General features: G+C 40.9%; 1 protein-coding gene across 13 annotated transcripts in view; it reads left to right on the top strand.

Annotated features, from left to right (window-relative positions):
- The window catches only part of SYNE1 (spectrin repeat containing nuclear envelope protein 1), a 472,738-nt gene that overhangs the window by 258,063 nt on the left and 196,951 nt on the right, over nucleotides 1-17,724 (top strand). For all 13 annotated transcript variants that reach the window (XM_047860298.1, XM_047860302.1, XM_047860305.1 and 10 more), the window contains 10 exons: nucleotides 721-864; nucleotides 2,008-2,172; nucleotides 5,447-5,764; nucleotides 6,915-7,070; nucleotides 7,226-7,396; nucleotides 8,243-8,569; nucleotides 10,309-10,461; nucleotides 11,210-11,377; nucleotides 13,276-13,452; nucleotides 16,297-16,443. In XM_047860298.1, coding sequence (XP_047716254.1) covers nucleotides 721-864; nucleotides 2,008-2,172; nucleotides 5,447-5,764; nucleotides 6,915-7,070; nucleotides 7,226-7,396; nucleotides 8,243-8,569; nucleotides 10,309-10,461; nucleotides 11,210-11,377; nucleotides 13,276-13,452; nucleotides 16,297-16,443 — 1,926 coding nt within the window. The remainder of the gene's footprint in view (nucleotides 1-720; nucleotides 865-2,007; nucleotides 2,173-5,446; nucleotides 5,765-6,914; nucleotides 7,071-7,225; nucleotides 7,397-8,242; nucleotides 8,570-10,308; nucleotides 10,462-11,209; nucleotides 11,378-13,275; nucleotides 13,453-16,296; nucleotides 16,444-17,724) is intronic.

The raw sequence follows: 17,724 nt of genomic DNA, 5'->3' as shown, positions 1-17,724 counted from the left end.
CTAGCCTGATGGTTTGCACTTGATCCTGACAGCAGCGGGAAGATAGTCGAAGATTTAAGCTAAGGAGTGACAGGACTCCATTTATAGGCTTAAAATCTTCTATCACTCAGGCTGCTGTGTGGAGTATGAAAAAGGAACGGAGCAAGAATTGGTGGCGGGGAATTTGCCCAGCGGGATATTGCACGAGTCCAGTAAAAGATTGTAGCAGCATGGGCTAGAGCGTTTGCAGGAGACTTGAGGACAAATATCAGGATATAACGTGGAGACAGAACTAACAGGATCTCCTCATAGATGGCATGACAGAGCAGGGAGGGAGAAAGGGTGACTTCCAGTGGTCTGAGATGGCCATCTGGATGGGATGTGGTGGCATTTACTATCTGAGAGAAGACTCAAGGAGAAGGGGATTTGGGGGTTGGTGGGCTTGGGAAGGTATGGGAATGGAGTGGAGATCAGGAGACCATTTTTGGACAAATCAAGTTTAAGATGCCAAAGTCGATTGGGATCAATCTCTCAGAGCGAGTTCTGAGCCAGATATCAAATATACTTACACACACACTTTATACACACGTATAGACGGATGGATCTATCGAGCTACCTGTCTGTAGATAGAAAACCTGAGGTCACTTGTCAACAACACAGTTAAATTGTCTTAATTTCAGCAGTGTTACTGATGTGTCGGTATACTTGGTAACTCTTTCTTTTCCTTTAAATGTTCTCTAGTTACTAAGTGAAGAAGTGCTGAGTTACAGCAGCTTGCTGGAGGCCATTGAACTCAAAGGGGCTGGCATGACAGAGCACTATGTCACCCAGTTAGAGTTCCAGGATCTTCAGGAGCGGTACAGAGCAATCACAGAGAGGGCCAAGGTATTGCTACCCGTGTTCCACGCAGGTGCACTGAAATAGGAGGGTTTAGACCTATGCCTACTTAGAGACTCCTTTACTTTCTGGAATGATGCTTTGTGAAAGCACAAAGAACAAATGAATGTTAGTACTTTGAACATTGGCAGAAACAAACAAAAACCGTCATTTGGTGTTAGTACATGAAAGTTGCAGAAGGAAAATGATTCTCGATAAAAATTCCCAGCAATTAACCAACTTAAGAAAAAATTTGGATAGCATCACAATGAAGATTTATAAGTGTTTTCATATGTCTGGTGATGAGAGTTTTCTGAAGCAGTAAATAATCACCAGTAATATTTATCGTTCTGCATTTAGGTCTCACAAAGAAAATAGTAACTTTCAAGCACATCTTACTTCATTAGACAAAGAACATGGAAAATTAAATCCACACAAGTCCCAATCCTCACTTAAGGCACAATATAACAATTTCAGGGATGTGAGGGCGATCTGGCTGCGACATCTGTCACCCCATTGATCGCCAGGGTTGATTCGGCTGATCTGGCTGGCTAGGCGGGTGTCCCCTTCCTCCCTCACCGCTCCATGTGCGTCCCTCCCGAAGCTGCGCGCTCGGTCGAAGAGGACGACCTTCCCCGATAGAGGAGGACCGTTCTTCGGTCAAGGGTATACGAGTAGCTGCGCTCCCCTGCTAGAACCTCCAAACAAGCTCTCAAGGTCCATTTGTAGGAGAACGTAGGGTAGTCAAGCTTCCAAGACTCCAGACACATCCAAATGAGGCGCTGCACGTGGCAGTCTGCCTTTCTAAAAAAAAAAAAAAAAAAAAAAGAATTTCAGTTTTCTTCATTAGCAAAAGTGTCTTCTTATGACAAGTAAGATTCATTCATTGTTTGGCAAACCCATGTTACATTTCATAAGGAATTCAGAGATCGATAGTTAATTCCACTAAATAATCCTCAAGACCCCTTTTCATCCCGATATTATGTGTTTGTATTTTTTACTTACAGCTAAAGTTTCATTCTTCTAGGAAATCGTATGCCAGTGATTTAATAATCATGTCTTCCTGAAATTCCAAAATTGAATTCTTATACTACGTCAACACTGCATGTGGTAATGTATTCCTATCTTAACCATCTTAAATGCTCATCACAGGAAGCAGTAGCCAAGTCGGAAAAACTAGTTCGCCTGCACCAAGAGTATCAGAGAGACCTAAAGGCATTTGAAGTTTGGCTGGGACAAGAACAAGAAAAGCTTGACCGGTATTCAGTTCTTGAAGGTGATGCTCACACTCATGAGACAACATTGCGGGATCTTCAGGTAAAGTCTACTTCATCTTAACAGGAATTTTCATCCTGAATATGGAATTATTATTTTAAGCAATGGGACGTTAATAGGACCTTGAATCCTGTAAAGAGCTGATAGCCATGAAGGGAGATCCTGAGTTACAGCATTCTGGGATCTCAGTCGTATATGCTATTTGAGATCCTCAGGTGGACAATTTAGACAGAGCAGGACTGGGACTTGAGGAATCTGGCCAGCTACTAAGGTGGCCGCTGTCAGCAATGGCTAATGGTCTAGTTGATGGTGTTGACTGGCCCACCTGCCTGTTGCTCCCTAAAGGATGAATTGTAACTGGAGCCTAGCAGCAGGAGTCGAGTCGGTAGAACATGACATTCCTCGAAGTCAAACTGATGGCACCATCTAGTTTCAGCCGAAAGCTCCCACACTGCTGAAGGAGAATTAGCTCAGGCAGGCAGGCTGCAATGCAGGGCAAGATGAAAGACCTGGTGGGGAAAGTGGCCCTAACTCATTTACTTATTTACTCGGTCAGCATCTATTGAATACCTAATGCTGTGCAGATGCTTTCCTAGCTACTGCACATAAAGATGATTAAAATATGATTCCTGCCCTCAAGGAACTTGCACTTTAGTGAGAAATAATGAATCATGAAATGAAAAATGAACAATGTCATAAAAGACTGGTTCAAGGGATCTTATAGGAACATCAAAGAGAGCCCCGCAATTTTACCTAGAGAGATAGGGAGGGGTTAGGAGGTGGCCCTAGAAGGGACCACGAGGCACACCGAGTAGAGAATGGAGAAAGGCCGGTGAGACAAATGCGTGTGCCACCAGCTGTGTGTTGGAATTTATTGACATAGTATCAGCCCTGGTGGCTATCAGCTCTGGAACCCTGAACCGGTTCCAGATTGGGCAAGAGGTACCTATAGCTTGCACAAAGGGAAAACAACAGGGTCTCGGAGGTTATCACTGGCATGTAAAATTTCTGGCTATTTCACTTAAGTCCTGGGGAGTGTATAATGGCAGGAGCACAAGTCTGAGATTAGAAAGTTTGGACTCTAATCCTTGGTGTGGGACCTCACACTGGATGACTTGGGGCAAGAGAGAACCTCTCCCATTCAGGGTCCTCCACAGAACTGTCCGAAGGAAGGGTTAAATGAGATGGGAGCAAAACTCATTTAAATGATGCTCCATTCATGAAATACCTATGAGGGAGACGTTAAAAGGGTCCTAATTTCATTAGCTTATTTAAGGATCTAATCGATTCTCTTTCAAAATAATAAGTACTCTGGTCTGCCACGTGTAGCCGTTGTCATTTCCTCTAGTAGGGTTGGCTTTGTTTTTGCTAAATGACCCCTCTCAGCACTTCACTTCAAATTCTTGGCAAGCACACACCAAGCTCTCTAGCCTTCTGTTTGGGACCTGGGACAAATAAGTCACTTGTCACCAGCAGATGTTTCTCTTGTTCTGTTTGGAGGAAAATGTTTCACTTCAGTCAGTGGTAGCACAGCCTGAACCGGGTACCTCTTATCTCTCCACATGTTGGTTTTTGTTGTCTTATTTTGAGTTGCCACAAATCTTAAGAAGGAGAAGAGACGTTAGTGGTGGAAATAGCTGATGGAGAACCGTGATATTTCATCTGCATAGCAGAACTTCCTCGGCGTCCTGAGGTCCTACAGTATGCATGGTGGTGTGGCCAGCTGTCTGGGCCACATTTACAAGTTATTTTCTATAAACTGAAGGCTTCATATGGGTCATCGCACATATGGACTTGTAAAATATTGAACCGTATTTTTCCTTCAGAATAAATACTTGAAACATGGGATATATAAGAATTTGCCCAACATAGTGATGATTCGTATGATAAAGAAAACTGTTATAAAATATGGAAAAAGTGATATAGTGGGAAGATTACTAAATTTAGGGCAAGGACCAGTAAGCTACAACCTATGGCCATGATACTTACATTTTAAATAAAGTTTTATTGGAACATACCCTTACCCATTCACTTATGTATCATTTATGGATACTTTTGTGCTGCAGTGGCAGAGGTAAGTAGTTACAGCAGAGACAGTATGACCTGCAAAGCCTAAATGTTTACTATTGTGTTCTTTATATAAAAAAAAAAAAGTTTGCCAATCCTCAATTAAGAGAAAGTATTATACAAAGTTAAGTTTTTTAAAAAACTATGAATTTTGGAATAAAATTTTGGAATAAAATAAAATGTTGGTAGACATTTTGATTAGTATTTCACCATATATCTTGTTCTTTTCCACTTATAAAACATTCACATTACAATATTCTTAGAGTGGCATCATAGCTAAGAAAAAAAGTATCCATTTGTTTGAACCATATGACATGGCTATCTTTGTAGATTAAAAAGATGGTCAGCGCAATTTCAAATGGCTTGAACTTATATTGAAGATTTAAAAAATACTACTGTATTTTAACTAAAAATGTTGGTACTTCTAACATTCTTAATGCAATTTCACTGGGTTCCTTTCAATTTTAGATGATCAGATCAAGTAACGTATAGATTCCTTATACATTAGAAATACAAGTATATAACATTCTTTTGCGAACCTCCTTAAGGAGATGAGTTTTTCTTTCTATAGAAAGTAGTGTTTGCTCTTTAAGGCTTGGTTCATACCAAATTTTTAGGGTAAATCTTTGGGGCTTATGCTCTGGTGGAAGAAAAGGTATTTTGTACCTACGAGCAGCTACGAGGCAGTTATGAAGATTGGCCTCCCAGGTTTGTATGCCCTGTACTCTCCAGGTCCAACTTCTCTTGACCATCACGTTCCGTAGAACAGCACTGGCAAAGGATCTCTCCTAGCAAAACAAAGGGTGCATGGTTCCTTTCTCAGCCACAGTATAGACTGACCCCATTAATGTCAAAGCAAGAAGACTTAGGCCTTTTTGTAGTTTATGAGCCATAAGAAGATTTGGTTATTCTTTTAAATAAAACCGCTTTCATCACAGGTATTTTTGCCTGAAAGCTGAAAAGCCAAATTTCAGAAACTTTCTAAGATGGTGAAGACAAATGTTGGAGTATACGTGTGTGTAAATTTGTGTATTTGTGCATTAGGATTATTTTACTGGAAATACTTCTGAGTCTTCTGACTTGAGAAATGATGTTCAGTGTTAGGTGCACATTTCTTATAAGATCGAGAATAAAATAATGATTTTCTAATGTGAAGTTCAAGCTGGCACTGTTGACTTGGGTGAGACATGATAACTTGTGCAGGTGTAAAGTATGAATGAGGTGTGACAGCCACACGTTTCCCCCACAGGAGCTACAGGTGCACTGCGCCGAAGGACAGGTGCTGTTGAATTCGGTGCTACACACCAGGGAGGAAGTGATCCCATCCGGCATCCCTCAGACAGAAGACCGGGCTTTAGAATCCCTCCGGCAAGACTGGCAGGCTTACCAGCAGAGACTGTCTGAGACCCGGACTCAGTTCAACAATGTGGTCAACAAACTGAGGCTGATGGAACAAAAGTATCAGCAAGTAGACGAGTGGCTCAAAACACTGGAGGACAAAGTGAGTCTCAGGACTGGACGTCAGTCTAACCGGGCAGCCAAGGAGATACAGTTACATCAGATGAAGGTACAAAGTCTATCAGTTCTTGGTCTTTGTCAAAGTAGCAATGACCTTGCATAGTGTGTTTCTTTAAAATATTCAGTAACTTTTGTCCAAGGTTTAAATTTTGCAAAATCTCTTTCTGCTTACAAAAATGGATTACTTTATGGAACATTTTTCTAACAGCAAATGCTCAATAGAATCCTAAATTAGTCTTTAATAAAATATAATTTAATGAAATAGTTTGTATTTTCTTCCCATACCCTATTACCTTGCTTTGTCAAGATATATGAATGATAGTATTGAAATCATTTAAGTTTATGGCTATGATTTGAAATTGCTCTCATGTAGTGCATTGAAATAATACTTGATAATTAGTTTTATTCTAACTTTTATGCAAATTCAGTAGGCATGATCAAAATAATACTTAGGCCTTTGGAATTTCTTATCGTTATTCATCCAGTTTAAAATTTATCTACAACAGAACAGACAACAGAAGACATAAAAATATATGTGACTCTGTCTTTTAAAAAAAAAAGTTTTGGGGCGCCTGGGTGGCTCAGTCAGTTAAGCGTCCGACTTCAGCTCAGGTCACGATCTCGCGGTCCATGAGTTCGAGCCCCGCGTCGGGCTCTGGGCTGATGGCTCAGAGCCTGGAGCCTGCTTCCGATTCTGTGTCTCCCTCTCTCTCTGACTCTCCCCTGTTCATGCTCTGTCTCTCTCTGTATCAAAAATAAATAAACGTTAAAAAAAAAAAAAAGTTTTGAGCCAGTCTAATACATAAAGTATTCAAACTCATAAAGAGTATGGTTTTTATCGTGCTATTATAATACAATTTTTCATGAAGGTTATATATGACACACTTCCAAAATTATATCTCAGAATAAATATATTCTAAACATACACTAGAATCATTTTATACATTAGTGATGATTTTATATATATTTTTTTCTTATACTGAAGTGTAATATATACAGAAAAGTGCCCGAATAAGAAGGGTATAGTTTTTATATTATTTTTCATAAGGGACATATAGCATATTTTCAAAGTTGTGGCGCAGAATAAATATATTCTGAACATACACTGACATCATTTCCTATTATGAAGGTACATACATTTGTCTTACACCCTAATGCCTAAGACTGACCCGGTTCCTGCAACATTTACATCGTTTCAGAAGTGGCACGAGGAAGTCATTGCGTACAAAGATGAAGTTGAGGATGTGGGCGCCAGAGCTCAGGAGATGCTGGACGAGAACCATGTGAGCAGCAGCATGGGCTGTCAGGCCACCCAGCTCACTTCCAGATATCAGGCCCTTCTTCTCCAAGTGCTGGTGAGTGCACCACCAGCTGCTCACGACCGGCCAGCACATTTCACAAGCAGAAATGTTCTCCCTTCCTTCAACTTCTGGTGAAGACACACATTTATCAAGAAGGGCCCTGGTACAGGTCTCTAATTTCCTGTCCAATTCTGTTTTTCCTTTTAAAGGAACAGATACGGTTCCTGGAGGAAGAGATCCAGAGTTTGGAGGAATCAGAATTATCCTTAAGTTCCTATTCTGATTGGTACAGCTCTACTCATAAAAACTTCAAGAACGTGGCCACCAAAATTGACAGAGTAGATAAAGCGACGATGGGGAAAAAAATGAAGACGTTGGAGGTAGGCGGGCATACGTTGGACTTGTCTCCCAACCTCTGTTCTTGCACCCTGTTGGCCCTTTCCCCCGCACAGGTATTGGGAGCATGTGTGCTCATCCTGTTCCCCAGGAGGAGTGATGGTCTGTGGCTCACGCTTTCCTCCAAATATTATGTTGTAATCTCTGTAAGGCCAAAAGTTGGCTTTCGTTGATTTGTGATGTGATTTCACCTGAATGACTCAGACTTTGTTGCTCACGTCTGAATTCCAGTTTGAAACTTAATTAAAAAAAAATTATCTCAAATTCATGGCACCACGTATTAACAAAAGAGTTTTTACTCAGATCTTTAAGAATACTACTGAGGATGAGGGGCGCCTGGGTGGTGCAGTCGGTTAAGCGTCCGACTTCAGCCAGGTCACGGTCTCGCCCTCTGCGAGTTCGAGCCCCGCGTCAGGCTCTGGGCTGATGGCTCAGAGCCTGGAGCCTGTTTCTGGTTCTGTGTCTCCCTCTCTCTCTGCCCCTCCCCCGTTCATGCTCTGTCTCTCTCTGTCCCAAAAATAAATAAACTTTGAAAAAAAGAAACCTTTAAAAAAGAATACTACTGAGGATGAGAAGAAGATCAGGTTTTTGTTTTTGTTGTTGTTGCTTTAAGTCTCTGATTTGGAAATAATATATTGTTCAAGACTTGTTAAAAACTATATTGAAGTAAGGAAAAGAGGACTCTGATTCGTGGCAGGTCACATCAGGTTACAAAACTTCAGCAGTGTATTTTAAGGGGAAACTCAGGAATGGAACTTGAAAGCCTTTTCTTTAAAAGGAAAGAAATAATACTAATTCTCTATTTGCTTCCTGCTCCCTCTCTTCCTCAGGGTTTGCTAAAAGACATGGACAAAGGCCACAGTTTGCTGAAATCAGCCCGAGAGAAAGGAGAGAGGGCTCTTAAATACTTGGAGGATGGCGAGGCAGAGATGTTAAGGAAAGACATCCATGAGCATGTGGAGCAGTTGAAGGAACTGACCAGCACCGTCCGGAAAGAGCACATGACTCTGGAAAAAGGCCTTCTGTTAGCAAAGGAGTTCTCGGATAAATACAAAGCACTAACTCAGTGGATATCAGAATACCAAGAAATTCTACACACTCCTGAAGAACCCAAAATGGAATTATATGAGAAAAAAGCTCAGTTATCTAAATATAAGGTAGGATGTCGTTCCTCATTGACAAATGCTCGGGGAGGTCACGCCTGTAGGACTGGGTGGAGGAACATGATTCCTGGTGTGTGTCACCCTTCGTGGGTGCTGGAAAATGTCCTTAACATGTCTGTTCTACTGGCCGTGAGTGATGTAGATTTATTTGGCTAGATGTGCTACATCAGGCTTAGTCCTCCATTCAGGAATCATACCTGCTTGATACTCAGATTGTATCAGTAAATGGCGATCTTTTCTGATAGTCTGATTCAGGTATATGGGTACCCGAGATAAATCTTCCTAGCATCAGGACCTCATACGTATGAATTTTATCTCTTTTGTATGGAGTCTTTCCTTCATGTTGTGGTAGCCAATGCTTATAAGCTGATCCGTGGTAAATTGAGAATGAGATACCACATTTGTAAGAAAATAAATTCTAATTAACCACCGGTAGCTTCACATTTTAGAGCTTAATTTTTTTTTTCAATGTTTATTTATTTTTGGGACAGAGAGAGACAGAGCATGAACGGGGGAGGGGCAGAGAGAGAGGGAAACACAGAATCGGAAACAGGCTCCAGACTCTGAGCCATCAGCCCAGAGCCCGACGCGGGGCTCGAACTCCCGGACCGCGAGATTGTGACCTGGCTGAAGTCGGATGCTCAACCGAGTGCGCCACCCAGGCGCCCCTAGAACTTAATTTTTGAAAGAATAAGTGGTGATATGGATACAGCTATACATGACATGTAGATAGATATAGGTATTTCACCTGCTCAAATGTTGAAACAGTTCATTGAGGCTTATATGTAGAATAATATGTGTGGAATACATTTGACCCAAATTATTTGGCAACAGGTTTTAAGAGTTACAGTGTGGTGGCTTGCCTCACAGCTTTTCCTTTCCGAAGCATTTCATCCTCCAGCCATATGTCCATTCCCGTCCTGGGTTTTTCTGCCAAGGGTAACAGTGTGCCTTTGAAAACGCCACCTAAGCATCACAACCGGTTTTCCTCCCTCCCCCTCACTGAGTCCTTGATATATTTATTTCTTTTTTTTCTTTTTTTTTTTTAATTTTTTTTTTCAACGTTTATTTATTTTTGGGACAGAGAGAGACAAAGCATGAATGGGGGAGGGGCAGAGAGAGCGGGAGACACAGAATCGGAAACAGGCTCCAGGCTCTGAGCCATCAGCCCAGAGCCTGACGCGGGGCTCGAACTCACGGACTGCGAGATCGTGACTTGGCTGAAGTCGGACGCTTAACTGACTGCGCCACCCAGGCGCCCCAAGTTCTTGATATATTTAAATAGCACGTTTAGCCTGTTAGAGCAATGTAGTTGCTGGAATCTGTCCCTCTAACTTCACATCTAGCTCAAGCTGCAATTAATTACATGAATTCAAAGTCAAATGATAACACCTCGCTGCCTTTTGTATTGAGTTTTTTTTTTTCCTCCACTGGAAGAAATGAGGTGGAAAACAGAAATATGAACGATGTTAAATTTAGCCAATGGTACGTCTTTTCCATACATCCCTCTCCACATGTGAATGGCTATGTGATATGTTACTTTTATTCTGTATTTTGAAACTTTATTAATCATAAAGATTATTCTCTAATGTTTCACACTTATTGATTTATAAAAATATCTATGAGATCTTTATTTGAGGTAGATAGTCTCACACACGGCACAGACATATGTATATATTTACTTTGATCACATAGATGAGCTGGCTTTTTTTTTTTTTTCTTTGTCATTCAAGTCACTTCAACAAATGGTGCTGTCCCATGAACCATCAATAAAATCAGTGAGAGAGAAAGGTGAAGCTCTCTTGGAGTTGGTGCAGGATGTCACTTTAAAGGACAAAATGGATAAACTTCAAAGTGATTACCAGGACCTCTGTGGTGCAGGAAAGGTAAGGTGAAACCAGAAATTCAATGAAAATGTGACTGGGGCACCTGGGTGGCTCAGTCGGTTAAGCGTCCAACTTCAGCTCAGGTCATGATTTCGCGGTTCGTGAGTTTGAGCCCCACGTCAGGCTCTGTGCTGACAGCTGGGAACCTGGAGCCTGCTTCGGATTCTGTGTCTCCCTCTCTCTCTGCCCCTCCCCTGCTCGTTCTCTCTCTCTCTCTCTCTCTCTGTCTCTCAAAAATAAATAAACATTTAAAAAACTTTTTTAAAATAAGTAAAAATGTGCTTATTTGCCAAAAAGGAGTTTTGACTTTATTTCTCAGAATATTAAGGGCTCGTATGAGTCAGGCTTTTTCCTTTTATCCAGATAGGGATTTATTTTATTTATTTTTAAAGTTCATTTATTTATTTTGGGGGTGAGTAGGGGCAGAAAGAGAGAGAAAGAGAGAATCCCAAGCAGGCTCGGCCCTGTCAGCTCAGAGTCCGACTCAGGGCTTGATCCCAGAAACCGTAGATTATGACCTGAGCCGAAATCAAGAATCAGACACTCAACTGACTCAGACACTCAGGTGCCCCTCAGATGGGGATTTTAAGTTTATGATGATTTTTTGTGTTTTTTCTGCTCCTAGTAATTTTTTGAAATATGTAACTGTACTTACCGTATGAGTTGCACTGGGTTTTAAAAAATATAAGGCAGTCATGAGTAGATTTTTGCCTTGAAGTTCATCTCCAATGTGTGCCTGGCTTTACAGGAGCACGTCTGCAGCCTTGAGATGAAAGTCAAAGACCATGAAGATTATAACAGTGAGCTCCAAGAAGTAGAAAAGTGGCTGCTGCAGATGTCAGGCAGACTGGTGGCGCCTGACCTCATGGAGACAAGCAGTCTAGAGACAATTACCCAGCAACTGGCTCAACACAAGGTACGCCTGTCTCTAAAGCGCTGAAGAATGAAGGGTGGCTTTAACAGCTGTGCTCTTGTGTGTGTGTGTGTGTGTGACAGAGAGAGAGAGAGAGAGAGAGCGTGAGCACACATCTCTGGATCATAACAACTGTACTTAAAGAATCAGGTCTGAGTTTCAAGAACATCTGATAACTGAGAACAGTGGAATTCAGTATTTAAGTGAAGCGACAACAGTTCAATCCTGGCTTTCAACTTCTAGACACATCGTGGTGTTTTTCCCAGCTAATAGTTTCCCCCCAGCCCCCCGAAGAATTTAATCTTTCTAAAGTAATTTATCAAAGGAAGATATTAGCTTTATTTTAGAAAAGTGTGGCCAAAGATAGGGTATAGGAATAGTAATCATAAGGTGTCTGGATCCTGGCCAGACTCTGTTCTTCCTAGCCAGGGGAACTTAACCTCTCTGAGACTCCTCCTTTTGCTGTTCTCTAAAGGGCAATAAAGATACCAGACCTGTCAGGGAGCTGTTGTGGTGTCATGGTCGTTACAGGAAATGATGTACACGAAAGCATTTTGTAAACCACGAAGCACGGTTACTGATATGCACTGTTCTGATCTTTATTATTATGTATTGGTAGTAATTATATGTGCCAGATGACAGATGTCATGCAGTCACAATTTTATGGAGCAACTTTGGTGACCTTAATGGGAAACTGAATTTTAGTCACGATGTGCTCAATATCTAGTGTGTCTTAAGAAAGCCAGTTAACCTCTTCAGGCTGCAGGATGCCTTATATTGAGGAGGAAATTTTATGTAGCAAATAAGAATAGAGAAACAAGTACACAATATATTCTACTAGGCACCGAGGAAATGCCCTCAATAACCTCATGGTGCAGTGGTTCTATAACAACTCAAAGACAAACGGTTCTTTTCGATATGGTGTGTATGCGATAACCATTAACCCAGCACCAGTTCAGAACATGGTGGACTGTGGGCTGCTGAGATCCCATTAGAGTTTCTCTTAAGTATATCGACGTGTCAACCCAGGAAACCTGGTGTTGGAATGTGCCACTTGTCGCTAGTATTGTATCGCCGTAAGGAAATTAAAACCTGATTTGAAAAAGTTGGTTCCCCCTCTGTAAGGGATCTGTGAAAATGCTCACTGGAGACCACGTATGGGGATGGGGGTGTGTACAAGCTGGAGTCAGGCAGAGTGGGGTCCAGAGCCTGGGGCCCTACCATTTACTGATGATTTGACTTGGAGCATGTTATATAAACTCTCTGTGCTTTAATCTCCTTAGCTGTAAAATGATGATGATAATATACACCTATTAGGGATATATATAGTTCCTAGACTATACCAGGTACTTAATAAATGGTTCATGGTAAATATTATTTTTATTAGTATAAATACTATGTAAGTTAGGTATTATATAACTATAAATTACTAATAAGGTAGTCAATTATTATATCGTAGATATTATATTATTAATTAGATATTAGTAAATTAGATTAAGTAGTAATTGGGTTATTTTAGATGTAAATTATACCAGAGTTATAATTTATAGAGCTGCAAAATGTATGGACACCCATTTTGCTGATAATAATACCATAGAACAGATATCTCTGTAACTGTATAACTGAGGTCATCCATGAATTCACTCTCGTCTTAACGGTTACTGCATCATCCCTATATAACTTAATCTATTAAACTCATTACCTCTCCCCATGAGAGTATCGTTAAAAACAGATTTTCTGTTTGTTTGTTTGTGAATCTGGTCACCAAGGCAAAATGCAAAAGTCTTTCAAAAACATCGTTAAACAGTGAAATGATTGATTTTAAACTTTTTTGATAAATTGGTTATTTAAAAACTGAAGGTGAAATTATGAGAACTCTGTATTTTTTTCCATTTTTGCAGGCAATGATGGAAGAAATTGCAGGTTTTGAAGACCGTTTGAACAACCTTAAAAGTAAAGGTGACAATTTGATCAGCCAGTGTGCAGACCACCTTCAAGCAAAACTAAAACAAAATGTGTACGCTCACCTGCAGGGCACTAAGGACAGTTACTCAGCTGTCTGCAGTACAGCCCAGAGGGTGAGTACCCCTCGAATATTCTAGAATGACAATGAACTAAAGAGGAAGTCTGTATAATCTAGAGCTTTTCAAAAATAACGTTGATCTTCAGTCTTCAGGATAACTTTGTTGCATTTCCAGATAGGAAATAAGATGATAGGTTTCATAGCCTCTGTGTGGACACACAATCACATATCACACATTTGATCGATGTGAAGATATTCAGTTTTCCCAATCCCTTTATTTCATAGATTGATTGTGAAAATTTTTAAAAATTTTGTTTCCTTTTGATTTGCACACTATCAATACTTATAATTTGCCATTTATTCTCTAACACCAAGGTAAGTTTATTCTGTACTTTTCACAATAATTGTTTTCCGTTTAACTCTATGCCACCTAGGTTCTACTCCAATTCAACATTTTTATGAAATCATCTAGAACTTGGATAGGGGAGGGGGGCCTGGGTGGCTCAGTTGGTTAAGCGTCCAACTTCGGCTCAGGTTATGATCTCACAGTTCGTGAGTTCAAGCCCCGCGTCGGGCTCTGTGCTGACAGCTGAGAGCCTGGAGCCTGTTTTGGATTCTGTGTCTCCCCCTCTCTCTCTCTACCCCTCCCTGGCTCACACTGTCTCTCAAAAATAAACATTAAAAAAAAGAAATTGGATAGAGGTGCCTGTGTGGCTAAGTTGGTTAAGCATTTGACTCTTGACATTGGCTCAGGTCATGGTCTCATGGTTGTGGGATCAAGCCCACATTGGGATCCTCACTGAGCATGGAGCCTGCTTGGGATTCTCTTTCTCCCTCTCTCTCTGCCCCTCCCCCACTCATTCTGTCTCTCTCCCTCTGTCTCTGTCTCTTCCCTGCTCTCTCTCTCACAAAAATAAATAAATAAACTTAAAAAAAAGAAATTGGATAAAGGAGTTAGTATCAAATTTGAGACATAACTTAATGGGTGTTCTTTTTTTAATTTTTTTTTAACGTTTATTTATTTTTGAGACAGAGAGAGACAGAGCATGAACGGGGGAGGGTGAGAGAGAGAGGGAGACACAGAATTCGAAACAGGCTCCAGGCTCTGAGTGGTCAGCACAGAGCCCAACGTGGGGCTCGAACCCACGGACCGTGAGATCATGACATGAGCCAAAGTCGGACGCTTAACCGACTGAGCCACCCAGGCGCCCCTTAATGGGTGTTCTTAATGGAATTCCTAATGTTATAGAAATAGTCTAAGATGGATAAGAATCACTCTTCTAACAAAAATTAGTTAAAATCAATGAATTGTGTTTTATCATTTCAGAATTTTTAAGTGGCATGGCAAAACATCTATTATTTTTGTTAGTGGGCTAGCCAGTAAAAACTGGAGGTATACACATGACATGGGAAAAATGCTCTGTCTTCATCATGATTAAAAAAAGATGCTAGGTGACATTAATTGACTCACTGGACTTGAAAAACTCACATTCAAAAAATTAAGAAAGGAGTGGCTAGGACTCAGTTGGTTAAGCATCCAACTCTTGATTTTGACTCAGGTCATGACCTCAGGGTCATGAGATTAAGCCCGCGTCAGGCTCTGTGCTGAGCCTCAGGAGTCTGCTTAGAATTCTCTCCCTCTCTTTCTCTGTCTCTCTCTGTCTCTCTCTCCCTCTGGCCCTCTCCCCTGCACACTAGAAAGTTCCATGCTGTTTTATTTCATTTCACTCCCTTTTTCCCTCTATGTCATCATCTGCAATTATTTGTTAGATTTACTTAATCCTTCAATAGAGATTTTTTTTGAACACTGATTTTGTAGCACGCATTTTCTACACATTAAGGATATTGTTTAATTGAAAAAAAACTGGTAGATTTTCAAAGACAAACACATAATTTTAAAATAAATTTTTAAAAACTGATGAAATTCTAAGAACATAATCAGAACCTTGTAATTAATGTGTGTAAAATGATAAAGAAAACTAAACACCTTATCTCTTTTTAGTTCTGCTAGAATAAGAATAAATAAGAGACAGTTCCAACGTCAGATGAAAATGGTGAATTTAACAGATGACAGAGAAAAGCAGAATTCATTGTTTCTTTTGTGTTAAAAGAAGAAAAGCCATGCTAACTTCATTTCCTTCTTTTTTCTTTTCTTCTTTGTTTTTAATAGAATAGTTTGTTCAGAAAAACATTATAGGCATATTTCACCTTGATTCCAAGGAGACACGTAATAGTTTCTTAGTATGTCATTATGGATAAAATGGAAATTGGTTGGCTGGTTGAGGATTAATGAATTGAGTAGACATACTAGAAGATGTTTGGATTACTATGGATTATTGTTGTCCTGGAATACAACTTCTAAAATGAAATGACGGCATCCAACTTTCCCATTCCCTATGTTACAGTTTAGTTCCAATTTGACCATATTCTTAAAGCAGAAGTATTTGAGTTAGAGAAATACTGGTTGCCTTTTCATGATGCGGTGTTTTATTTTTATGTTCAGTTTCTAGCTTAAACAAAACGTACAATATTTATTCGATGGCGGTGGTGGGAGGGACTGCAAAAGCTCTGATTTATGTTTGACAATTGACTTCAAAGGTTTCACGTATTCTACCCATTTCTACTGTTACATTAGCCCTGCCCAGATTCTCTTCCTCTATTCAAGATATTATAACACGCAGGTTGAGAAGTGATAAATTAAAGATGGCCATTGAGCTTTGCCATATTTTGGAGCATAAGCAGACTCCTTAGATGTGTATATGGTACTGGGGAGTCCTGTGGATAAAATCCATGTAAATGGCCCGGTCAGTGTCTTTCATTTGAGTCCGGTGATCTTTATAGAGATCAACAGAGATTTCCTGAATATCCTAATAACCGTCCCATGATTGTTTCGTCTCAGGTGTACCAGAGTTTGGAACATGAACTTCAGAAGCATGTTAGCCGACAAGACACTCTACAGCAATGCCAGGCCTGGCTCTCTGCAGTCCAACCAGATTTAAAGCCAACCCAGCACCCACCTCTGAGCAGAGCAGAAGCTGTGAAGCAGGTAGTAGAGTCCTGAAAGTTTATGTCATACTGTGATTCACTCGTTCAGTGAAATTGTGTTAAGTATTTACTATGTCCCGAGTTGTGCTGACTCCTGAGGGCATAAAAGTATAAATAAAATCTGAGCTTCACTGTCGTCGAGTTCACGTTCTAAGCTAGGAAGATGGACACAATACTGACGGTCAGCCTGGTAGAACAGAAAGAGCACAGGCAGTGTAACTGAGGCATCAACTTTAATAACTACTCAGCAGGGTAACCATGGGTAAGTCACTTAATTTTTCTGAGCCCCAGGGTCCTCGTATGTAGTGATGATTGTAAGTATATTTACTTCTGAAGGTTTTGAAGAAATTCACTGTCATACTGCAATGTACATGATTTGTAAACAGAAAGGAGGGGTGATTGTTTTTTTCCCCACGGGATATTTGGCCATGTCTGGAGACAGTTTTGGTTGTCACCACGGGGAGTGTTGGGGTTGCTGTTGGGACCCGCCAGGGAGACTGCTGAGCCCTGTGCTGAACAGGGCAGCCCCCACAGCAGAGATGCACTTGGCTTCAAATGTCAATAGTTCTGAGGTTGAAAAGGCATAGAGACATAAATCCAACAAATTAGGATGTAGGGTCCACTCCCCTGTGAGGTCTTCCGTGGTCTCCCCCGCGACCCCCCACCCCCACCTCTTTGACCTTTGCTCCTACTGGGTCACTCCACGCCAGTCTCAGGGCTTTGAATTTGCTGTGGATTCATCACCTGCAATGTTCTTTCCCCAGGGCATTACTGGCTCCCTCCCTGAACCAATTCCATTCCTCAGAGAGCTCTTGGAGGTACACTCCCCAAAGGAGCAGCACCTCTTCATCCTACTTCCCTACCTTTACTCTGCTACATGTGTTTATCGCTACCAAACATCGCATTGCATGTTCATTTGTTTACGTATTATCTGTCTCTCTCATAAGAACATAAGCTCCATGGAAACAAGGGTTTTGTTTTGGGTACTGCAAACACAGTGTCTAACACAGAGCTTGCAGAGACTCTGAGTCTCTTCACAGAAACACATCTCTCTGTGTTTCTGTGTATAGATTAAAGATCCACCCGGAGAGGCCTTCCTTAGGGCTATGGAAAGGGAAGACCACTGCAGGAAGTTTATGCAGAGGAAAAAAGCCCAGCCATCTTCACTTTTACTAAACTGGAATGAAGCTTACAAATGCACGATGAGCTTTTCTTTCTGTCTCTAGAATGTGAAGAAGCAGGCTAGAGTAGGCTACTGATTCTTCCTCTGAAATGGAAAACA

Source organism: Prionailurus viverrinus, chromosome B2 (genome assembly GCF_022837055.1).
Source record: "Prionailurus viverrinus isolate Anna chromosome B2, UM_Priviv_1.0, whole genome shotgun sequence".
In the NCBI taxonomy this organism is placed as follows: Eukaryota; Metazoa; Chordata; class Mammalia; order Carnivora; family Felidae; genus Prionailurus; species Prionailurus viverrinus.
The sequence above is the reverse complement of the archived record's forward strand: the minus strand, read 5'-3'. Positions and strand labels throughout refer to the sequence as shown.